The sequence below is a fragment of the Monomorium pharaonis genome, chromosome 2 (assembly GCF_013373865.1).
Source record: "Monomorium pharaonis isolate MP-MQ-018 chromosome 2, ASM1337386v2, whole genome shotgun sequence".
Lineage (NCBI taxonomy): Eukaryota > Metazoa > Arthropoda > Insecta > Hymenoptera > Formicidae > Monomorium > Monomorium pharaonis.
In genome coordinates this window covers 12,657,466-12,682,174 of record NC_050468.1, presented here as the reverse complement: position 1 = coordinate 12,682,174, position 24,709 = coordinate 12,657,466, and the positions used below count along the sequence as shown (strand labels likewise).

The following is a 24,709-nucleotide window of genomic DNA, read 5'->3' as shown; positions in this document are numbered from 1 at the left end:
GTTCGCGTCGCCATGCTCCGACATGCTCCTACTCACTCCAACGCATTCTAATAGGTTGGCGTCATCGGAATCAACGTATTGGAGTGCGTTGGGGTGAATAGGAGCATGTCGGAGCATGTGACGCGAACAGACCTCTAGTCACGTGACCATCCGCCATGTTTTGGATTGTAAGAAAGCGCGTTATTCGAAGATATAAAACAAAAAAAGATAGTAAAAATATTTCTTATGATTCGTGTCAAATTGTTATTAAAGAGATAAGTGAATAAATAAAAAAAATTACAGAAAAAGTTAAAAAAAGTTAAATTCTGAAATGAGGTTAAACAATAATAAATAAATAGATTTTTTGGAAAACAAAAAAATTTTATTCCTGCGTTTTGTCCAGATATGTTTTTACACATGACACAGGAAAATCCACCTTTACTAACTTTACTCATTATTATAATTTATTTCAAAATAAATGATTATGAAAAAAACACTGAAGATGATCTTCATTAATAATCTTTTCAAAATAATACCTAATTAATATCGCTTAATATCACTAAAAAATTATTCACACAATATAACCTCTAACACGCAATTATCACATGTCTAGCTCATAGCTTCGTACCGCGTGGCTCGCCATGTCCGCCATATTTTAGATAGTACAGTTGACGCATGCGTCGTAAAATATTATACGAAGAATTTCGCTGACTGTCGTAACTGGTTATAGCTAAACTGTGGTGCAACCAATATTTGACTAGCATCAGCGCCAAACGTGGATGTAAAGCCCGTTCTACATTAATTGCAATCGCCAGTTGCAATTTGCAACATCCAATAAATGTCGAGCTTCAACTAGAAACTAAGCGCCTATTGGATGTCAAGTCGCAACTAGCTGCTTGCGATTAATGTAAAACAGACTTTACATCCACGTTTGGCTGATGCTAGTCAAATATCGGTTGCACGAAAAAGGCCGCGGTGGCCGCTCTCAGGTTCCTCTCTGCCGTAGGAGTTCTATAATGGGTGTTTACGATAATCTATTAATTTACACCGAGCACTTGGTACGCGTATCAAGTAGTGAATTTAAGCTGATCAGCCAATGATTAAACACATTCACTAGTTATTTACTATTTGATACGCGTACCAAGTGCTCGGTGTAAACTAGTGGTTTGTTCGCGTCGCCATGCTCCAACATGCTCCTATTCACCCCAACGCACTCCAATACGTTGATTCCGATGACGCCAACCTATTAGAATGCGTTGGAGTGAGTAGGATCATGTCGGGGCATGGCGACGCGAACAAACCATAGGTCTGTGACTTGCCGGAATCCGACCTGTGCCTGGTTGCTGATTGGTCACCGCATGCGTTTGCCGGAGCTCACCACAGACATGGAGTTTTAGCATATGTCATTTCGTGTGTGATGGCCCTTATGCAGAAGTCTGTGCGGCGGCCCTTAACATCCATACACCTGCGAGCTGTTTAAGGCAGTGCGGACTCATCGCCGAAAAAATTTTCCACCAAAACATCGTTTTATTTCTTATTGTGGAGGACACGGGGGTTAATTTTGCGATTGCTTGACGTCGCGTGAGTTCTTCACCCCTTCAATATGATTATAACGTTGAAAAACTTACAGCAGCAAACGTTCACGATAGAGATCGACTCGTCGCAAACTGTAAGTAATATCATAACCGAGATTGAAGGAAAAAGAGCCGATTTTTGCGATTAATGATCAAGATATTTGCTTGTCTCGTTATCAGGTCAAAGATCTTAAGGAAAAGATCGAAACACAGAAAGGTTTTCCGGTCGAACAACAAAAGTTGATATATGCTGGTAAGTGATACAGTTAAATAACCTAATTTGTCAGGAATGTTATCTGCGTCTGGCGAGTTCGTCGACGTAGTTGGTAAAGAATACGCATTATAACTGTGTACTAAATATCGCGTGGCCAATGTATGTTTAAATATAGCTTCTGCAAGATAGGAATGATATTGCAGAAACGCTCATAGGTTATGTTTTCTGATCCTGCACATGTTTAGATTCATTACAAAATTTTTTTGTTATTCTCGAGATCGTAATGATGTACAAACGCTTGCAGGGAAAATATTAGCGGACGAGCAGCCTTTAACAGAATATAATATTGATGAGAAGAAATTTATAGTTGTTATGGTAACAAAGCCTAAGGTTGGTGCTACACCTAAAACAAGTGAAGAGCAGCGCACAGAGGGTGATAAGAAGGAGGAGTCCACTAGGTAATTTGAGACTGTAAAACATTTTGCGTATGAAGCATGATACTTGCTTTTGGTTGCAAAACTTATTGCGAAATGTTTATTGTGTCAAATATTAATGACGACTAATGTTCTTAATCCGAGAAATTCCTAAAAATTTCTGAAAACGAGTTTCTAATTTTGTCTTTGCTATTTTTGAGTGTTCTTTTTTCTTTCAAGATGTCATCTACATTAATAGTTTTTAAATTTCTTTAACATTTAAAAGCTTTAATAAGTAATTTATCAAATAAACACATATTAACTTTATTGATTTGTTTTTATTACGGTATTTTTTCCATAGTTTTTAGAAAAATTAAAAAAAATCTGATTTTTTAATTTTAGATTTCCAAAATTGAAAACACTATTATCATGGTTTAGTTCTCTAAAAATATTTTTTGAAAAAATAAACAATCTAGGCTTTTTCCTCAATTTTATCAGAAAATTAAGAAAACATATGCTAAACATATGTAAAAAATTATTTTAAAAATAAGTGTTTACTGTTTTTAAAACATTTGTAAGAAAAACAAATGTTTTAAAAAAATTTATTTTTTATTTTTCAAAATTACACATGGATTTTTATGGGATTTTATTAGCATCCTGGTGAAAAAATTTTCTACAAAATTCTAAAAAACTACAAAAATTTACAAAAGTTTCAATTCTAGTTTTTTTCTGTAGAAACTACAAAAAATGCTGGAATTGGAACACTTTTGTAAATTTTTGTAGTTTTTTAGAATTTTGTAGAAATTTTTCCACCAGGGTAGTCAGAGAAATTTTTGGAATTTTACTTTTTAATTCCATTTCTTTTTATTGATAAAATATATTTCTTTGATTTTTTTTTAATGTAAAATGATTAGCAATAATGGATAGTTGGAAAATATTACTTGTAATGCCAATATCATTCTTTTTTTTTGTAATGGAATAAAAATAATTATACTTTTTTACATTTATATTATATTTTTTGAAATTATAACGCTAATAGTTACGTTATTTTAATAACATTTTACAGTTACTAATTCTAAAAAGTAACTGTTATCGTTATCTCTGTTATCTTTATCATTTTTTAGATATTTGTGATAATTTTTGTTATATGCTCAAATCCAGTCTTCAAATTGTATTTGTCGTGTATTGTTTAAAACCATTTTAAATATTGTTTTAAAATGTCATAAAAACCCAATTATATTGTCTTATATATTTTAAGAACAATTTTGAGTTTAAAATTATGTCAAGGTTTTTAAACACAAAATTAAAAATGCAAAAAAGTATAAATTTACTATATTTATAAATTTAATAGAAACTAAAACTTTTATTTGCTTATTAAACATTTTTTAATTAAAAAAATTTTGTGATTTTTTTGTATTTAAGAAACTAATATTGTTTTATTATTATCTAAACAGAAAAATAAATGTTACATTAAATTTAATTTAATGTTTCTCATTTTAGTAAAAAATAAAAGGAAAAAATAGCAAATTGTTACTTTTTGTTGTTACTTCTACAATAACAGTAGGGAATTACTTTTAGAATTAGTAACTAGCAACGGTAATTAATTACTTTTTTGATTCATAACGAGTAACGATAATGTAATGAGTAACAAGTTACCTTTAAAAATAACTTTCAATCCTATATATGTATAGTGTGTACATGTAGGAATGTTCAAAAGTTTTTAACTTGAAAAGAAATGTTGAAAGCGACACATCTATTTTAACTCAAGGTTAAAACTACATGACTTGAAATGAAACAATGCAATTGTATATAATAACAGCAAATGTTGGGTTGAATGATGAAGTTAAATCCAGTTTTGAGGTCTTAAAGTGAGTCTGGCTAAAAACATTTGAACCTTGCTACATTCATATATGAGTTTTTTTTAAATAAAAAATGACAATGCATTGTTTTAAACACTGACATGTATTTGATCACTTTTCAAATTTATTTCTTTCAGTTAAATCCATATATATTCCTACAGATTGTTATTTGTCATATTTAGATTATATTATTATTATTATTTTTAATACTTTTTAAAATTCAAATTTTTTCAAAACTGAAGTGACTTTTCTTTGTGATTGTATACTTAAGAAGAGAAAAAGGGAACATTAAAAGAACATTAAAAAGCATAATAAAATATATTTATTTGAAACTACATTAAAAACGCTCTAACCTTACTTTGAATTTTAAATAAAAGTTTTGAAAAATCCAGGAATTCTTAGAAAATTTTTTTTATAAAGTTTATGTAAATACCCTGCAAATGTTGTTGAGGCGATACAATTTTTTTTCCAGATTATGACTGCTTTCCTTTTAGGGAACACAATCGACACAAGCATTGTTCTATCTTTTTTTATGTTCAATGAGTAACAAAGATAGAACGATACTTGTGTCGATTGTGTTCCCTAAAAGGAAAACAGCCTATGTACCCAACAGAAATTAGTGTCCTCATATTTTTTTATCTTTCTGTTGTAGTTCAGCAACTACACAACCTAGTTCAAACCCTAATGTTCAGGATACTACACGAGCAGCTAGTAATGTGCAAGAGCAATCCGCAGCAGCTGCACCAGCGGCTGGTCAAGCAGAAAGTGCCTTGCTAATGGGAGAAGATTATAATACTATGGTAAACAACATCATGGATATGGGGTATGTATAGAGATGAATGACATGTTGTACTGAAAGCGATTCATTATAAATGATATACTAAGAATGTTTAGTTGTCTCCACATGCCTTGATATATTATTAATATTAACTTAAAAAAACATTCACAGTTGATATGAGCTGGAAATATTAAATTCACAGAAAAATTATTATTTAGCATCAAAATTTGCTACAGATTAAATATGCAATCTTATTTTTATGTTTAAAAAATGATTGATTGATTAATTTTCGATAATCAGACAAAAAAAGTGTAATATGTCATAGCAATTTTCTTTTTATTACCTCCTTTTCTCCACTTTTGAACATATATGAAAGAAATCCAGAAAGAAATAGTTTGATATCAGGTTGTCTCTTATTCTGATGGTGGATTGCAATGTTCAGGAAATGTTGACATTAATGATGTATCAAGACATGAAAATCCGAAAATCTCTTAGCATTTTTAAAGAAAATATTCGTGAAAGCCTTAAAAATATATTTGCATTAGGTACGAACGTGAGCAGGTTGTACAGGCGTTGCGTGCGAGTTTTAACAATCCTGATAGAGCTGTCGAGTATCTCCTAACGGGTATACCGGCGCAACTCTTTGAGGACCCACCCGAAGATCCCCCGGAGGCTCAAGAGCAACTTCAGGATCAGAGTCAAGATCCGTTGGCCTTTTTGCGTTTGCAACCACAATTTCAACAGATGCGTCAAGTCATTCAACAAAATCCACAGCTGCTGAATAATCTTCTTCAACAAATTGGTTCCACTAATCCTGCCCTCTTACAGCTTATTTCTCAAAATCAGGAAGCGTTTGTACGCATGCTCAATGAACCTGGTTAGTCTCTGTCACGTATACTTACAAAAATCGTAGTTTCTTTTGACTTAATATAATTGATAATTTATAATATTAATTTACGACTTAAATTAAGAAGGTACAACCGATCATCACTAAATCTTAATATTTCTTTTGTGAATTTATATATAGTTACGAAATTAATTTTTTAGACATGGGATTAGAGAATTTTATATTGCAAATTTAAATATTATAATTTTTTAGGAAACACTTTGATGGAAATGCATCATTAACAAAGATTTTTACTTTTACTATCAAGTTTTTCTTTAAAAAAGTTACAATATTTAGTGAATTTATAGCACAAATTCCTGAATCTTATGTCCCTAGAATTAGTTTAGTGACTGTACATCACCTAGTTCTTCAAACGACGAAATATCTTGGGTCTTGAAACACAGTTATATAATTATAGATGCTTATTGATATTATTATAATTAATTATAATAATAATATTAATAAACATTATCGCAATAAAACTCCCATTATGAATGTTGTAAAGAATTGGTTATGAAAAATATCTTACTGAGAGAAGAGAAGTTTATTGCCATCATTGTCAAAATAATTATTATCATATTATTGTATCATTAAATTTAGTTATTAAAAAGTTATTTAATTATAAATTTTATATTGTTATATATTTTAATTTATTATTTAGATTGTTATATTATATATTTTGTTTATAACTGTATTTTAAACTAATTCTTAATCCGAAAAAATTCTCAGCAATTAAGGGAAAAAACAATTTTGGTTCTTCTCGTTCTTTTTTCTATGCCTTCTGTTTTTTTCTTGTAAAATAGTGTCACTATTATTATTTGTTTGAAGCAGAGTTTGAAGAAACATATCACCAAATAACTTATATAAATTCACACAAGAGATATTAAGTACTAAAATTCAGTTGTTAGTTTCACCTTTTTAATTTAATAAAGTATTCTCGCTTTTGATTTTTATAACTTTTTTTTAAGATTTTTTAAGTTTTGAAGATTTTTAATAGATAAAGCTATAAATTTAAATTTAAATTGATATATATTTATTCTTTGTTATTAGAATGTCCTTTATAAATATTTTCAAACATTTGGAAGGATATTTTTGGGTATCTTTAAAAAATACCGATTTACTGTTTCCACACATACATACGCGCGCGCGCGCGCGCGCGCACACACACACACACACACACACACACACACACACACAGAGAGATTAAATAAATTTCTGCATAATATTCATATCATCATGTAGTCTACGAAAATCTTTTGTTGAAGACAAAAGCTCTAACATTTTTTTATTCCATGCATACAACTCTTATAATTATTGTTGAAAAATAGTGAAATACGACCAATGAACACACAGTATAAGGTATAACAAGGGGATATCTCTTCTCACGTGCAGCGACGATTGTCTTGTTCTCCACCGCGCTCGCACTTCCGTTATGGTATGAATATTATGCGATTTATTAACTGTATATATAAGGTGCATAAATTATTGAAAAAACAGCCATAACTATACTAAGATATTAAAAATAATCGATTTTTTAACTCCAAAAGCGGGAACCCTCTTAAATTGTTCATTTATAGCGATCTGTAAATTATGTTATTATTAATTTTTATAAATTGTCTTGTTTTCTTTCATATAGTGGAACCTACTACGGGAACGGGGGCACGAGTTTTGCCAACATCCGGAGGAGGCATAGCACCTGCGGCTGCTGCTGCGGCTGCAGTGGGAGGTGCTGTGAACGGTGGAGCTGGTACAGGTGCAGCGGCGTCTGGTTTAATACAAATAACACCACAGGACAGAGATGCCATCGAGAGGTTGAAGGCATTAGGTTTTCCAGAACACTTAGTCGTGCAAGCGTATTTTGCCTGTGAAAAGAACGAAAATCTCGCTGCTAACTTCCTACTTTCGCAAAACCTCGACGACTGAATCACTCGCATCACTGATTTTGCGCGTTTACGAATAAAAAAGAACAGGACTGACAGAGGGTGGATGATCGCACCATTATCATTTTTACCTTTATAATAATCATCTTTATTTTGTATATAGATATACACAATATCTATGCTATTTTATTTGTTGTGTAGATAAAGCCCTGGTGTGTTTGGTAAGCGATCGAATCTGAAGATAAGCGTTACCACAACATTGCATATATATCAACTCTTTTAAGCATTGTTTCATACTTTTAAAAAATCATTTCATTTAATATGTAACACATGTTTATAAGAGAAGAATTGTTGCTTACAGCAGACGGTGTTATAAAATCCATCCTTACAGCCTACAAGTGCTCTAAGATCTTATATTTCTTTAATATATATATATGGAGCAATATAACTACATTTTTATATGAGAAAGCCTTACAAGCCTTACTATGCAGAAGAATATCTTGCAGTAGTTATGTATTGAGGGTCGGGCATATATAAATTAAAGATGTGTTCTCTCTCGCGTTAAGGTATGTTTTATACATATCTAAATGTTCGCGCATGTACGTATGATAAGTGCGTTTTGTACATTTCCTGGCTTTCTGATATAAAAATTATAAAATATATTTGTTTGGGCATGTGTACTTGCGTATATTCGTATTTACGTGTGTATGTGAAAAAATTTTTTTACTTTTAAATGATAATATCAAAAACTGATTTAAAAAGCTCTCTTGCATGCCACATTTTCGTAAATTGTAAAGTTGCCGTAAAAAAATAACATTCATAAAGGAGGCCTATTTGAAGTTTTGTAAATAAACGCATAGAACATTGGAAAAATTATTTGTGGTTCTATTGTGTGCGTCAATTTTTATAATGTTATCGGATAATTTTTATTTACTTTATTCCGATAAGTTATTTTATTTTATCGGCAGTAAAAGTAAATGTTTTGATGTTTTTGGAAAAACTTATATTGATTCATTATTATCAAATATAAAAAAGATGTTATCGTTTGCATTACTAATCTACATAAATTTCAGACATGTTTTTTTTAATAAAATATTTAATATAGAATAATTTTCTAATTTGTCTGTTGTATTTTAAAGTCAAAATAATGTTTACTCTTACTGCCATCAAAATCAAACAAAATCTAACAACTCAGAGAAAAACTAAAATTTCTCTAATGAGAATTATCAAAGATAACGTAACAAAACTACACAAATGATTTTTCTTTGCAAAGTGTTATCTATATATTTATTTACAAAACTTCAGAAATAATCCTCATATATAATTTTTATCTCAATTTATTCGGATTACTTATTTTGATAATAGTTCAATATCACTTATTGTTAGATTTTGCTAATAGCAATGTATTTTGCTTACTCAATAAAAAAAAATTAGAATTCATAAGTCAAATAAAACAGAATAATCTTGAAATTATAAGTACTTGAATATTAATTGTTACACATACATATATTACATTAGAATTTTATAAAAATTAAAACTAAGATAAAACAAGTTATTAAAAACTTTAAAATGCCCAGATGTATTTTTCTTTACATATTTTTCTTACAAAATAAGACAATATTATCATGTTTTTTTACAAGAACAAATTCAACTTGCGTGTCACATAATGACATACATACATATGTACGTATTTATGCAGTTACACAAATAGGAAATTCTTAATTTTTAAATTTGTACCATACAGTTACTTATTAATATCATTAAAACAATCATATTGAAAAAATTTCCATCGCTCTACATATTTAGTGCAAGAACAATATAAAAGATTATTCGTTGAAAAGTTATAGTAACAATGCATAAAATTCTAATCTGTTTATTATGACTCGAATTTTATCCCCTTCTTTTTTTTTATAAAAATAGAGAAATTATTAATAAAGAAGAGCTGCTGTTAAAACAGAACACAATCTCTGTTGTGTGCTCAACACACTTGTAATACATAGTATAAATGAATAAATTACGATTTCCACAAATACAAGTTAATCCATTATATTACTGCTAGTAAGTACCCAGTCAGTAAAATGTTAGCAGAATATCGGCAAACTGGTAACAGGTTTGATTGAAAATGTTATAACAGATTGAGAATATTTTCTTTCAAATTACAATCTTCAACCCATCCAAACTGCACGTCGCATATTTGTTGATCTTGAAACACAGTCTTTAGTCAAGATAGGTAATATTTAATAATTAAATTTACAAACACCTTAATAATTTTGATTAATAACTATCTATAAAATTCTTGTTTCCTTGAATCCTAGGCAATTAAAATCACAGATCTTGCGCTGGGTACATAGCGCAATCTTGGACAGGCTATATTTTGTAAAGAAACGGAAAGGGGCCATTTTAAGCACATGCTGATAAAAATTTAATAAATCTAACATTATATGACTGTCACATGTTAATGTAATATTTTCAATCATTTGCATGTGCTTTTACATAGTATAGCTTAAATATATTTGAATTTTATATACCAAAAAATAGGTCAAAATATGTACAGATATAATAAAAAGCTCCAGACGACTTAAAAAAACAACTTAACACGCTGTGTTAATAGAATCAAGAGTAATGTACAAGTCTATTGTTAATAGTATTTTAAATTTTTAGCCGCATAAAAATGTTTTTTTAGTCTTAGGTTAATTTTTAATGTTTAAATTTTTATGTACTATTTTTATATGCCAAAGTATAAGTAGAATTTCCCTTTTTGTAGAATAGAATTTTGAAAATATGAAAAAACAAGTAAAAAAAAGAATTAATATATATCATTATGTTCTACATAGTAGACAATTGACACATAATATTTGAAAATTTTTACTATCACTTCTCTTGCGGAAATATAATTATATGTATAATTAAGACAATAAAAAGATGTCTGAAAAATATTAAAGATTATAAAAAATATCTAAAAGGTTTTAAAATCGATTAAAAGATGTTCACAATCAATTCATCTTTTAGTTGTCATATGGACAAATCTCTAAATGACTAGCGAGGATGCGGCCGCTCAACATAATCAACTTTTTATTGAATTATATTCTTTTACTAAAAGATATCCATAAAAATTTTGTTGTCTTTTAGTCGTTTTTTATACTTGGTGTTGTTTGGTAAAATTCTAAATTCTTTTATACATTTAGAAAACCTATAAAAGTAAAGATGATAAAGATAAAAGAAAATTTCATACCAATAAAACAAAAAACTTTTAAATATACATATTTTAAAATTTTTTCTTGATTATAAAATTGGTTTAATAAAAAATCAGCAATTTGTTCTAAGATCTCCCTAAATAGTATTTGTATATCCTTCTATATACATAAATTTAAATATGTAGTATCAGTAAAGTAGAACGGTATTACCAAAGTTGTTATTAAAAAGTTAAAATACTTTTGTGTATTTATTTTTTTGTTTGCAATATTGCATAAACTATTATATTATAAATTTTACAAATACACTGGAACCCCGCATTAGCGTACTCCACGTTAGCGGAAACTATCCCCTCCATATGCACTCGGCCCACATGAGTAGCGTGTGTAGAGGATAGCAATGAGCAATGCAGTCGCGTGGGAGTCCACGGAGTGGGAGTGAAACCAAGCAATAGGAGATAACCCCGCGTTAGCGGATCAAAGCCCCGAACAGTCCGCTAACGCGGGGTTCCAGTGTATGATTATAAACATGTGTATCTATATAAAACTTCAAAAAAGTTCATGTGTACAAAAAATCATATATTTGAAAAAATACAAATTAAAATTCTTATTAGTGTTTTTTAATTTAAATTATTTACAGGAATTTTAGTAAGTTGCATTGGTCCTTCGTAATGTTACGTTTTTGCTCTGAAGATCCTTTTCAGCTTCTTCTATTTGCTAAAAGACAAAGGAACAACATTATTATATACAGATATTATTTGAACAATAAAACATTTTTAGATAAAAGAGAAACCAACTCGCTGAAGTTCAATAGCTGCACTTTCACAGGTGTTAAAAGTAAATACCCTGTATAAAATTACAACAGCTGCATATAATCCAAAAAGAAATAAGAAGATAATTGGAAGAAAGAGTATAATTTCATGCCATTCCTTGACAAAGGCAGAGTTACTTGTAAGTATGGCAAACCACACGCCAAAAATTATAGTCGTACATGACAACCACTCAAGCAGTTTTGTCATCTGTAAAAAAATAATGTAATATTCTCAAAATATTTATTATTCTTAGAAATAAAAATTAAATAAAGATTATCTGATTCTATAGAATTATATAAATAGGTTTTAAAAATAATCAATATATACATGTGCAAAAATGTCATTTTATGGACAATATATAATAAAATCATATAGCAATAAGATCAGGATATCAATAATATTCTTTTAATTAAATTAAATTAGAATTAAAGTCTTATAAAATTAATATTAAGAGTTATAAAAAAATAGCTGTTAAAAGTTATGTTAAGATTAAAATAGAAAATCGTAAATTTTCAAAGTTAGATTCTTTAAAACAATATGAACCATCAAATTAATTTAATATTTTGCTTATATATCAAGTTTATATAAAATAATATAGATGTTTTTATGTAAAAATATTTTTCTCTCATAATCTTTTACATAGACTTTTTAAGTTAGAAAGAAATTAATAAATTAAAGTATTTGTTTTAAAAATAATAAAAATTTAATTATTTTAAATTAACTAAGTAAAAAGTTATTAATTTTTAACTTTTTATGTAGCTACTATTAAACTCTGCATATCAACTTTACTGAAATTCTTGTATCATATTTGAATACGATTATTAAAGTATTAACAGATTTTCATACTTTTCTAACCTCAAAAAATAGAACATACGCACACACCATAAACAAATCTTCTTCTTCTTATTAGTTTGCGTCCCTGCTGATATGGGACGATACGATCATGGGGGGGATGATATATGGTTTGTTCGCGTCGCCATGCTCCGACATGCTCCTACTCACTCCAACGCATTCTAATAGGTTGGCGTCATCGGAATCAACGTATTGAAGTGCGTTGGGGTGAATAGGAGCATGTTGGGGCATGTGACGCGAACAGACCCATAGAGTATCGGAGTAAGTTGGTTAGTTGGTTTTGAGATTGGAGTATGTTGTGGCTGGGACATAGGCCTAGTTTACATCGTGCATTTGATACGCGTATCAAATAGTAAATAACTAGTGAATATGTTTAATCATTGGCTGAACAGCTTAAATTCACTACTTGATACACGTATGCACGATGTAAATTAGGCCATTGAGCTTGTGTATTAGAGCACTAGAAAAGTAGGTATTCTCACCAACATGACAACGATCTGGGGCTCGATTCTTGAAGTCATTCGCAAGAGAAACGTATACGCAAATACTCGCTCTAACAGAAAGTTGTAAGTTTATTGGTTAATAGCCATACGATAGCCAATAAATTTCCAACTTTTCTGTAAGATCAGAATTTGCGAATACGTTTCTCTTGCGAATGAATTCAAGAATAGAGCCCCAGCAGCGCTACCAAATACTAAAAACCCGGGAGTTTTAAATGCCATGAGGTTATGTTTAAATGTGTGCGCAGTATAGAGATTTATCACATGTGTGTGTCGTCTACGAGCATAAAGGCCTAAACACAATGCCAGGCAACAGGCAATAGGAATAGAAATAATGAAAGAGAGAAAGAGAGAAAAGATCTTCTTCTCTCTTTTTCTCTTTCTTTATTTCCTGTTCCTATTGCCTGACATTGTGTTTAGGCCTTAACGTCACAGTATAGGTATATATATATATGCACACTATCTGTGTACATTAGTTCGCCGTTCTCTCGTTTGGTTTCTTGTAGGGCTGCAGATGTTGACTACGGGCTGCTAGCAGTCCATACTTAGGCCCGGTTTCACCAACGCGAGTTAATCTAGGCTGTTCCAAAATTCACTGCCAGTACTAAAAATTTATAGTATGTGTAACGTGAACTATAGATTTTCAGTACTGGCAGTGAATTTTGGAACACAGCCCTAATCGGTCGATTATTTTAGGTTATTCCATTGGAAATCACCAATCGTACTTGTCTTAAATAAAATTAACAAATGCGATTGGTCAATTCCAATGGAATAACCCAAAATAATCGACCAATTAGAATCTAACTCTAAGGCCCGGTTCCATAATTCACGGTTAAATTAACTGGCCGATTATTCCATTGAAATTGACCAATCGTATTTGTTAATTTTGTTTAACGACAAATACGATTGGTCAATTCCAATGGAATAATTGGCCAGTTAATTTAACCGTGAGTTGTGGAACCGGGCCTTAGAAAACTTAAATTAATGCTAAGACTCCATGTATGCGGTGAGCTTCGGCAAACACATGTGGTGACCAATCAGAATTCAAGCGCTTGCTGTGACTTGCCAAAAACCCGACCTGCGTCTGGTTGCTGATTGGTCACCGCATGCGTTTGCCGGAGCTCACCGCAGACATGGAGTTTTAGCATAACTCGCGTTGGTGAAACCGGGCCTTATATAGTCAAAGGACGACGTGGTCAATCGGGGCGCTCCCGAAACTTCTCACTTTTCACGTTTCCGCGGTTTCCGCCTTAAGAAAAAAGTTACACGATTGCTGCCCTGACGAATCCTGTCGGCGCGCAGTTTAAAATAAAGCTAAAAAAATTAAATTCAATATAAAAGAATTATATCCATCACTAAGATCCGATGTAGACCGAATTAGGCGATTTACAATTCATTGATGTTTAATATATTACGGTCGAAAATAATGTACTATTATAATATTTCGTTGTACATTTATTAAAATTTCATCAAGTTTAATGGAATATCAAGTTCATCGAAATTTCATCAAAATTTTATTAACATTTTCTATCAAAGATGAACAAATCTTATTCTTAATTATTCAATTTTTATATTAGTAATCTAAATTATGTTAATAACTTATAAAATATTTTGTGAAGAAAAAATACAAAGATGCTTTCTTAGATATTTTTTCGTTATTTATAAATATTTATTAAACCAAAATTTATCAAATGGTGATATCCATGTATGACAACCGAGCATGTTATTCTGAACCATATATTTCCAAGTCCAAAGATGTTGATTGTTTTCTTCTAACCATTTCTCTTTAGCTGCCTCTTTATCCAAAATCTCTTGACTCACAGCTCTAGCTTTGAACGGTAGCTGATTTGCTACCTGAGTCAATACTTTCTTTACCTAAAAAAGAATTTTCTACATCAGTGCATTCTCACAATTATTTATAATAGACTTAAATATTATTCAAGCATTGTTTTATAAGATGTTATCTCGAAAAAAATTTTCAAGAATTATATTAAATTATCATAAATTATTAAAATAATCATTATTATTATTCACATATTTCATAATCCTAATTTTTTATAAAACGCTCATTGAAATAAAAAATGGAGATTTTTTGGAGATTTTGTTTTAAAAAAATTAATATTTAAAATTTTGTGTCTATGTGCGTGTCAAATTTAATTTTTGGATATAACAGTTTTAAATGGTTTTTTTAATATTTTTAAATAATTAACTAAAAATAATTCTTTTAGAAACTAATATTTGTTTTCTATGTTTTATAATAATATATAATTTATATAAATATAGCATCATATATAAAAAACTAATCCAAAGAACAGATTTGGAACTAGACAAAAGCAAGAAAAAATTTCTTTTACGAGATGTAAAATATGATCATAAGAGTTAATTAGTGGTATCTAATATATTGATATGAATTTATAATAGGAGCATATTATTTTGTATAGTCACTATTAGTAGAAAATAAATTAAAAATATAAAACAATTATATCCAAAAAATGGCAATTCTAATTTTTTGCATTATTCATAAATCTAATATCCAACTTATTACTGTATTTCCATTTTTCAAATTTTTTTATAAAACATATTAGAGTCTATAACTAGACTCGCCTTTGCTAGGATAGTTTGAAGGATTTTCTACTCTAACAAAAATTTCTGTTAGAAATAAATAAAATTTTTGATGATATCTAATGGAATTTGTTATAATTGCAAACTTAAATAGAAAATTCAACTTCTATTTGTTTTTGTAAGAAACACTATTACATCTACAAATACAGGTAGAAAATACAGGGTGTCTCAAAACATGTGCGTCAACGCTCGTAAAAAGGTAGAAGAGATCGAGATGAACGTAAAAGTCAATATTGTCTTGGGACATCGAGATATTAACGTATGGAATCTGCAAATAATCTAATTAATTTCTATCGTAATTGTGAACAGTAAATTAATGAAAGTTTATCATACATTCACTTCAAACATTATCATACATTCACGATAGATTATTTCTTCTGTGTTATGGCTCGAGCGGATCGAGCTCTTTCTTCGGCGCGCTCTTATTCGCATAATTTAAAAACTTAATACCTTAATTATTGGTGGACTTTACCCAAGATCTAACCCAAGACAATATTGGATTTTTATGTTCATCTCTATTCCTTCTACCTTTTTACGAGCGTTGACCCACATGTTTTGGGACATCCTGCATACTGGCGTGTAATTATATCGAAAAGAGTTAAATAATATATTTTGTATATTTGATTACATAAACACTGCATGTAATAAATTGATGCTATTTAAAGAATATAAAATAGTTAATCAGATAACACCATACAAAGATGTAAAACTTGTACTTAACGAATACTTTATATTATAACTCAAAAACTATTCATTATTGAGCCTTATATTTATAACACTTTTTGTTCATCATATTATATATATAAGCTGTATCATATATAAAAACTAATTCATTTAATCAGAACTTAATTTTCTTTAAGTGTGGATTTTATAATTAGCGTGGATTTTTAAAAAATTCAATATATCTTAATTGGTAAAACTTAATAAAGTATCAGAAAAACATCATATTTCGAGAGAAATAGCGTTATTTAAAATTTTAAGAATTAAAATTCGTAATTTGGGGGATTTGGAATAAAAAATGGAAACTCAAAAAGTGATAAAATATCAATGGAAAAATCTAATCAGCAAAGAGATTGCACTGCTTAAAATTCTAAGACTTTAAAAAATGTCTGTAATGTATATTTTGGACATGTGTGTCATTTGTATAAGTTGTTTTGAAAAATAAAATTAAAAAAGCTGGTACAAGTATTATCATGATACCTGGAAATATTCGCAATGGCCACCGATTTCTACAATAACTCGTCCCGCTTTAATAGGAGTAACATAGTGGTCAATAGAACCTTTACCTCCACCCATACGATGTCCTTGTCCCTATTACAAAGCATAATATTACAAATCATAATTAATGTATTGAGAAGATAGTTTTTTTCTAATATTCCATATTATATACTCTATTATTTATGTCAAACCTTTTTTGTTACTGGTTGCCATGGTGGATCCACACGCCAAATTGCAAACATTCTGTCTGGATCAATTTTTTTACCAATTGTTAAGCGTATCATTTCGAAGTGACCGTATTTCAGTCTACCTCCTGCTGTAGCCTAACATTCAAGAAAATTATATTTACAATGATTTTCTTTGTCATTACCCAGTAGGCCTATTCTCTAACTCAATAACATTTAATATCATCATTGTGTAGATATTATATGGCAGAAGATGCAACAACAATGTCAACAATACTAAACGGTTGCGAAGAATTACAAATTAGCCTTACAAATAAACAAATTTTAATAAAATTTTGATAAGATTGATAAATTCTTTATTTATTAAATTTTAGGAAATTTTATTAAAATTGTAAATTTTTAATAAATTAAAATAAAAAGATACTCTGTATTGACAAATATTTTATTAAAATTAATAAGTTTTGTAATAAAATTTAAATTTTTTCAAAAATTTATTACAATTTAAATAAAATTTTCTAATATCTCATTCAAATTTCAATAATCTATCATTATTATTTCATTATAAGTTTGTTGAATTTTTCATAAAATTAGTAGTAAAATGCTCTAAACAAACATAAAATTTAACAAAATGTCATTAAAAAATAGGATTTTGTCAAAATTTCATTAAAAACTACAAGAAATAACGAATGTACAGACTTACAATAATACCAAATTGCCTATACATAAGAAAATTGTGTATGGGCTCTGGGCCCCGCATGTATCTTAATCGCTTTTGCATTTTAGGAGGACGCATTCCTGGTGGAAATTGTGGAACTTTCTCTACTACTCTGAGTCTTGATCTCTCTGGATATTCAATATCTAACAAACATATTTCTAATTAGTAATTTTAATAATTACAATGCCATATATTTTTAACATTATAAGTGTAATTATACAAGGAATGAACAACATAATGCAAATACCTAGAAAATACATTACTTTGTTTAAATAAGATATTAATTCACAATTTGTCTTTAATACAAATTTTATCTTTGTTGAAATAGTCATGCAATGTTTGGTTTGATTAGTCACCAATAGAATGTTACACTATAATTTTTTGTGGAATCTTTTAATTAATTATATATTGTTAGAGAAAAAAATTTGCTTTGCACACTATTTTTCAAAATTGCCTTCTGTTCTTGAAAGTTTTTGCCTAGCCAATGTAATTACTACATTTAAATATTATCAAATCATTGTAAGCAATTTAAAGATCAGAGTAAAAACAATTTTTTTCTCTTCAAATACCAAATAAACATTTTCAAATATCTTTTAAGATATTCTGCTAGAAAACTCATATATATTGTATTAATGATTAAGTATACTTTATTACATTGTACCTTATTTCAAGCAAAAATAAAATCTGTGTTAAAGACAAATAATGGATTAATCTTTCATTATAAAATAAGTAATGTATTTTCCAGGTGTTCATATCATTTCATATACTTACCACCAAATTTTATTGGAGGAGGAAAGGTCTTTAAACCAGCCATTGGTGTTACAAAAATAGACTGCCATACTGTAAAAATATCACAATGTATACGAAATCAAATTAATAATTTTTTGTTTAATGTCTTCTAAAGATATATTATATAAAAAATACTTACTAGAAAGTGAAGTACGTGCCACGTTTCTAGACACTTGTATCATTTTTAGGTTAAAAAAATATAATTTTTTAGTTCACAATTGTACAAATCGTGATTTTAAAGAAATAAATAATCAATACTTCAATTATCCTATAAAATGTATGTTAAATAAAGTGCGTTAAACAAGCTTACGCACGAGTAAACATTTCTCACAGTTCATTATCACATAAATTATGCTTCCTCATACATCCTCAGGCTGTGTTCCGAAATTTACTGCCAGTACTGAAAATCTATAGTTCATGTTACGTGTACTATAGATTTTCAGTACTGGCAGTAAATTTCGGAATGCAGCCTCAATATCTTCATATATGTAAGAAACGTAAAGGTGCCTTTTCACGCTGACGCTTGACGCTTATTTTCATTTGCACACACTTGACCGGAAGTGAACGTTTTTTTCAATAATTGCTATGTGTAATCATTTGTATTTCGTATGAAGAGGTTTGAAGTGCAATTAAAAAGGTTTGTGAGTCATTTGTTTATTTGTAATTAATTAATTATTTTTTCACCATGTAAAGCCCGTTTTACATTCCCACCGAGCGCGTCACGCGTTGCGTTATCCTTCGCGTCCAATCAAAACATCCATTATATTTTATTATAATAAAATGGAACGTTTTGATTGGACGCGAAGGATGACGCGCGCGTGGCGCGCTTGGTGGGAACGCATCCTAAGTTGCGAGAAGTTTTTGGTTGTGGCTGGCTTGTATTGCCGTCTTCAATGTCCGTTGTGCATACATATATGATGGTGTTGTTTTCTTTGTTGAACTTTTATCTTATAATTTAATATTTTGATTGACACATGAAATATTAAAAGCACATAAATATTTGACCATATATTATAGTCAAGATGGAACAGGTATTGTACACATACTATGATAAATATATTTATAAAATGTTTAAAAACTTTCTTTGCATTATTGAATAAAATTATGTTGCTATTAATGCACAATGTTTAGAATAAAAGAGTAATAATTACCTTTTTATTTGTTAATTGCATATCAAAGTTTGTATGCACTACATGTCGATACTTATGTTTTTCCAATGTTATTAATTTTCAGTACACATGTTCTTTGATACCTTCCCTATATACAATTAGATTACAACACTTCTGAGTCAATTTTCATTATTTTTAAAAATAAAAAAATCTTTAATTACTTTTATATATACATTAACATCTTTAGAAGGTATTTGTATAATGGTGTATTTAAAAGAAATATATATAACATAATTGTATAATTACAATGCTCCTAATTTTTCAAATGAAACAAATGTATAGGATATGAATCGTCTTATTAAGTGTTCAGAGGATTAAAATATAATGCTTATTGAGATATAATAATTAAAAATTGCTGTTTTTTTTGACAATTATTTGTATAAAATTATAAATTTTAAAAGCAATAATATATTAAAAAATTATATATTTAGTTTTTTATATATTTCAAAATCCTGCTTCTTATATGTATGTTTATTTTTATAGGATTTGAAGTCTAAAATTGATCAAGCTTGTCGCACTGCAGAAGAATTTACTAAATTATATTATGAATATTTAGATAAGCGGAGATATGTAAGTAATAATAACATTATATATTTTTTCTTGATTGTTCATGTTAACTGTATATATATTTTGTTTATAGTTGATTTCGAGAATGTATATGGACACTGCTACTCTTGTATGGAATGGAAATGGTGTAACAGGCAAAGATGACATACAAAAATTTTGGACAGATCTATTACCTTCCGAACATACAATTAATATTCTTGATGCCCAGCCAATCACAGGTGAATACTAATTAATTCATTGTTCTAAAATAAATTATACTTACATTTTTTATTGTAAAAATATCAAACAAATAGAAGGTTATAAATATTAGATCTATATATGTATTTTTCTACTTACAATAAGATTATATTCCGAGACCGTACTTAAATTGATTCTAAGTCAAATAACATTTGTATTTCATATTTTTGATAATAATTTTAATAATTCTTTTATTATTAAGACAATTATAGCCTTTTACTTTAAGTGAAACACACCATTAAATAATTTATAATATTAACGTAAAAATATAATTTTGTTGAAATTTGAAATTATCAAATTCTTAATTAAAGAAGATTAAATTATATATAAGCAAGATAATCTTATATATTGTTTTATATATAATCAAAAGTATAATTTTAACAATGATATAAATATTTAAGTAGAATATATTAGGTTTAATGTCATACAAATTTTTTTTGCTGTATACAATGTTTGAATAGTTACGGAATTGTACTATTTTTTTAACATTATTATTTAATTGATTATATGTGATGTTGAAGAAATTTGTTTCTCATACTACTTTCTAAAATTGACCTCTATTATCCAAAATTTTAACATTCCTAATCAACGTAACTGTCTGACTTAAATATCACCAAGTTGTCGTAAACGATTTTAAAAACAGATACATTGAAAATTACATTTCTTCCTGCAGTATATCTAAAAAAAAATTCTATTAAAACAATGGTATAACATTGTAGTAGTGATCATTTAAGCATTATATGTAAATAAGAATAAAAATCTGTAAAGAAAAATAATCTCTTATTAATAAAATAATGCATTTCCTTAGTGTTTATTTTGTCTGTACATAACATAATTATGTTTTTATGTCATGTTATTAATTATATATTTTAATATTGCACGATACTAAAAGTTTGCAATTTAAATTTTTTTTCTGTTTATAACATGGTAATAATAGGTCCAGACGTAACCAGCCAATTAACGTTTCTCGTCAAGGTCGGTGGTCAAGTGAAGTATGATGAAAAGACTCCAAAATCGTTTAATCAGACCTTCTTAATAACGGCTATGGGCGATAAATGGAAAATTGTAAGCGACTGTCTTCGAGCACAAGAATTATTAAATAGCAATATAAGTTAATTATATTATATCAAATAGGTGTATTAAATAATTATAATAAATGTATTATTTTATCTATGATGTATAATTTTTAAAAATTTCTCTTCTGTAATGTGGAATACATATAAATACATCTTATTCATTTGCTATAAGAATGATATAATGCTAAAATTGTAATTTTTTAACGGTTTACTAAAAGAGAGAATTCTGATGAAAATTTAATGTATTAAGTGAGGGGAGTCAAACTGGAAAATTTTATTTTTAAGTGGGTATTGCAAAATAAGCGATATACATGTGTACGTCTGCACATTTATTTTAATATGTGTATATATATATATATATATATATATATATATATATGTATATGTAATATTACGAATATATATATTTGTTTAAATTCTATATACAGGATAATCAGCAACAAGTGACAAAAAATGATAAGATAAAGATCAAGAATGACAAAACTGCAATTATGTTTGTTTTTTTAATTACAAATGTTTAAATATTCACATAAAAAGTACTTAAAGGACAAATATTTAAATATTTTATGACTAAAAAATGAAATATAGATTAAATTTTGTCATCTAAGAAATGATTCTACATATTTTTGATTTTTTAATTTTATCAAATAAATTATTTTTTGTTATTAATCGTTAAATACCTATGTATGTACAAATGTACGAATATATTTAAACAAAAATATGTTATTATTTGATAAAATTGTGCACAAACTTAATTGAAAATTTTGTATATTATTTTCATTCTTAATTCATTTTTAATATTTTTAATATTTTATAATAATGCATGAGGGCAATATCAAAATTTTATATTACTAAATTAATATATTAGTCAATCATTTTTAAGTAGATAATTTTGCGTAAAAGGTTAAAAAATACAAGGAAGGAAATACAAATAAATAAAATTATTGTATGTGTGCGTGTGTGTGTGTGTGTGTGTAAATAAAAAAATAATAGAATATAAAATAAAATTTTTTCGTATTATAGAGAATTATAGAGAATAAAACTTTATTTTTAAGATGTATTTCAAAAAAAGTAAACTCCCAGTTTTACCTTTGTAATCCATAAAATATTTACCAATTTATGTTATTCTTCTCGAAAACAATGCGTTAAAAACAACGCGCATTAAAATCATTAAGGTCAAAGACAAATCGTTAGAAATAAGGTAACTTTCGTTTAGTACGCAAGGAAGTTTGACATCGAGAGAAACATCGGTTTAAAGAACATTGAATTTTTTAGAAGAAAAGATATAATAATATAATTTATTTTAATTTTTTTGTATTTTTTAATTTTTTGACGCAGTATTGTTGAAGTGTATACACATACTTTTTAAAAATTCTGATAGTGCAATTCTGAATACCACAATACGAGAAAGAGATAATAATTTTACCAGTAACGGTATTTTTTTCTACCATATTCTACGATTTCTTTTCTATAATTGATTGTTAAATGGAAATACATACAAAAAAAATATTTACAGATTTATTTTGTAACAATATTTTATTATTAATAATTTTTGTAGAATACTTTGATAAAAATTATCTCATAAATTTGTGAATATTGCGTATGTTTAATTAGAAATTAATTTTATGCTGAAAATATATAAAATTTTAAATATATATTTAATTAAAGTTATTTTTTTATTATAACACTGAGAAAAAATATTGTTAATTTGGCAAAATTTTTCAACTAAATTAAAATTTGGTCAGTTCAAGAATTTATGCATTTAATTTAAATGTACAAATTTTAGTTCAAGTATTTATATAGTTAATTAAAATATATAAATATTTAAATAGACAAAATTTAATTTAGTTGGAAAATTGAGTCAAATTAATATTTTTTCTCATTGTCAGTGTAATATTTATAAAATGTAAATTTAACGATCTTTATTTGTTGAGTTACAATAAATGAAATATTTGATAGGTCGTGAAGGGCAACTTACTTTTTTGTGTGAATAATAAAATATCATGAATATTTTTATTATAATTATATTGGAATTAAAAAAAAATTCGTGTTACAAGTAAAAAGAGTTAATTTTTGTATCATCAAAAAATAGACCATAAAGTAGTGTTTTTAAATCGTATTTTAATTTTATATATGAAAATAAAATTTTGATCCGGTTTTTTCATATCTCAGAAGCATGTATATTTCAGAATGTATATTTCACAAAACATTTGATAGTTGGCAATGTGTGCCCGAAATTCGTGACTTGCGATACTTTTAATTTAAATAAATATTTTGAATGTATATATTTATTGAGTGATATATATTTCGCACGCCATAAAGATGCCCCAACATTACAATTAATTATACTTGAATATTTTAATTAATGATTAAACTTTTTCGTTTTAAATAAAATAATATGTTCTAGAAGATAAGAAAATTCTTTCAAACATGACGTGGGTGACAAAAATTTTTATTCGTGAAATAAACAATATCCATTTGCCATTAAAAACTGCGCAAGATCGCATAAGATCAATTAGAAATTATACGACAATATATAATGAAAAAGGGAAAATGAATAATGAAATGCAATATGCACGGCCGACCAGAGATATTCCTGGTCCAAAAGCATTGCCCCTAATTGGTAATTTGTTTAGATTTATGCCTCTTATAGGTAAGATTTATTTCATCTAGATAATGAAATCATTCATATCATTAATAAAATTAATTGTTATTCAAATTCATATTTATATTATCTCAATATTTAAGCAAGATTGAAGGTGTATACTTTCGTAGGTAATAAATAATGAAAAATGTTATAAGTATCGATGCGGTAATATTTTAATTTTAATTTTATCGATATACAATATTATTCCTTTTAATATGTTTTTCAAAATCGTATAAAAGGTGTACATAAATAATATTAGAACCGTTACAGAATCAGATAATAAATAGATTCGATTTTATATATTTAGATTTTTGCTTGTTATATGAGACGTACGTCTAATAATCTTTTTTGACCGCGCGCGCGCGTGTATGTGTGTGTGTGTGTGTGTGTGTGTGTGTGATATTAAAAAAAAAATAATTAAAACATATTTATCTATTTTATGGTTTGCTTATTAATTCTAAATTTATGTAAATTTTTAAAATTTGAATTAACTTTAATGGAAATTTTTTAAATTAAAAACTTATTTAACAGAATGTTATTCTAGAT

The 24,709-nt window shown here is 27.9% G+C and overlaps 4 protein-coding genes across 7 annotated transcripts; 2 read left to right on the top strand and 2 right to left on the bottom strand.

The window, feature by feature from the left end:
• The first annotated feature begins 1,394 nt into the window (after positions 1 to 1,394).
• Positions 1,395 to 9,615, top strand: LOC105829731 (UV excision repair protein RAD23 homolog B). Its single transcript, XM_012668824.3, has 6 exons — positions 1,395 to 1,648; positions 1,734 to 1,806; positions 2,072 to 2,225; positions 4,692 to 4,862; positions 5,363 to 5,694; positions 7,340 to 9,615. The coding sequence occupies exons 1-6, from the start codon at positions 1,583 to 1,585 to the stop codon at positions 7,624 to 7,626; spliced, it is 1,083 nt and encodes a 360-aa protein (XP_012524278.1). The 5' UTR covers positions 1,395 to 1,582; the 3' UTR covers positions 7,627 to 9,615.
• A 1,717-nt stretch (positions 9,616 to 11,332) lies between these two features.
• LOC105829484 (dolichol-phosphate mannosyltransferase subunit 3) lies at positions 11,333 to 12,595 on the bottom strand. Of its 4 annotated transcripts, none has more exons than XM_012668392.3 (3): positions 12,442 to 12,595; positions 11,572 to 11,793; positions 11,333 to 11,491 (listed from the first exon to the last, which is right to left on the bottom strand). In XM_012668392.3, exons 1-3 carry the CDS (start codon positions 12,469 to 12,471, stop codon positions 11,420 to 11,422), a joined length of 324 nt encoding a protein of 107 aa, XP_012523846.1. In that variant the 5' UTR covers positions 12,472 to 12,595; the 3' UTR covers positions 11,333 to 11,419. The 4 variants fall into 4 exon arrangements, with proteins under 4 accessions (XP_012523846.1, XP_012524017.1, XP_012524092.2 ...); XM_012668563.3 differs by having other exon boundaries at positions 12,469 to 12,579; XM_012668638.3 differs by having other exon boundaries at positions 12,433 to 12,534.
• Positions 12,596 to 14,583: 1,988 nt separating this feature from the next.
• On the bottom strand, positions 14,584 to 18,906 carry LOC105840625 (39S ribosomal protein L16, mitochondrial). Its single transcript, XM_012687611.3, has 6 exons — positions 18,607 to 18,906; positions 18,450 to 18,518; positions 17,664 to 17,821; positions 16,970 to 17,101; positions 16,761 to 16,871; positions 14,584 to 14,813 (listed from the first exon to the last, which is right to left on the bottom strand). Exons 1-6 carry the CDS (start codon positions 18,647 to 18,649, stop codon positions 14,598 to 14,600), a joined length of 729 nt encoding a protein of 242 aa, XP_012543065.1. The 5' UTR covers positions 18,650 to 18,906; the 3' UTR covers positions 14,584 to 14,597.
• Positions 18,907 to 19,338: 432 nt separating this feature from the next.
• On the top strand, positions 19,339 to 21,695 carry LOC105833750 (NTF2-related export protein). Its single transcript, XM_012675715.3, has 4 exons — positions 19,339 to 19,498; positions 20,120 to 20,206; positions 20,277 to 20,421; positions 21,378 to 21,695. Exons 1-4 carry the CDS (start codon positions 19,490 to 19,492, stop codon positions 21,554 to 21,556), a joined length of 420 nt encoding a protein of 139 aa, XP_012531169.1. The 5' UTR covers positions 19,339 to 19,489; the 3' UTR covers positions 21,557 to 21,695.
• Positions 21,696 to 24,709: the final 3,014 nt, after the last annotated feature.

Coding starts and splice junctions, on each gene's coding strand:
- LOC105829731 (XM_012668824.3), top strand. CDS start 1,583: ATGATTATAACGTTGAAAAACTTACAGCAGCAAACGTTCACGATAGAG. Junction 1,807..2,071: donor ACAAAAGTTGATATATGCTG/GTAAGTGATACA, acceptor AAACGCTTGCAG/GGAAAATATTAGCGGACGAG. Junction 5,695..7,339: donor ACGCATGCTCAATGAACCTG/GTTAGTCTCTGT, acceptor TCTTTCATATAG/TGGAACCTACTACGGGAACG.
- LOC105833750 (XM_012675715.3), top strand. Junction 20,207..20,276: donor ATTTAGATAAGCGGAGATAT/GTAAGTAATAAT, acceptor TTTTGTTTATAG/TTGATTTCGAGAATGTATAT. Junction 20,422..21,377: donor TGATGCCCAGCCAATCACAG/GTGAATACTAAT, acceptor TGGTAATAATAG/GTCCAGACGTAACCAGCCAA.
- LOC105829484 (XM_012668638.3), bottom strand. CDS start 12,471: ATGGTGTGTGCGTATGTTCTATTTTTTGAGGTTAGAAAA. Junction 11,794..12,432: donor TATTTTTTGAGGTTAGAAAA/GTATGAAAATCT, acceptor ATTTTTTTACAG/ATGACAAAACTGCTTGAGTG. Junction 11,492..11,571: donor CAGCTATTGAACTTCAGCGA/GTTGGTTTCTCT, acceptor TTTGTCTTTTAG/CAAATAGAAGAAGCTGAAAA.
- LOC105840625 (XM_012687611.3), bottom strand. CDS start 18,649: ATGATACAAGTGTCTAGAAACGTGGCACGTACTTCACTTTCTA. Junction 18,519..18,606: donor GGCACGTACTTCACTTTCTA/GTAAGTATTTTT, acceptor ATATTTTTACAG/TATGGCAGTCTATTTTTGTA. Junction 16,872..16,969: donor GGCAACCAGTAACAAAAAAG/GTTTGACATAAA, acceptor GCTTTGTAATAG/GGACAAGGACATCGTATGGG.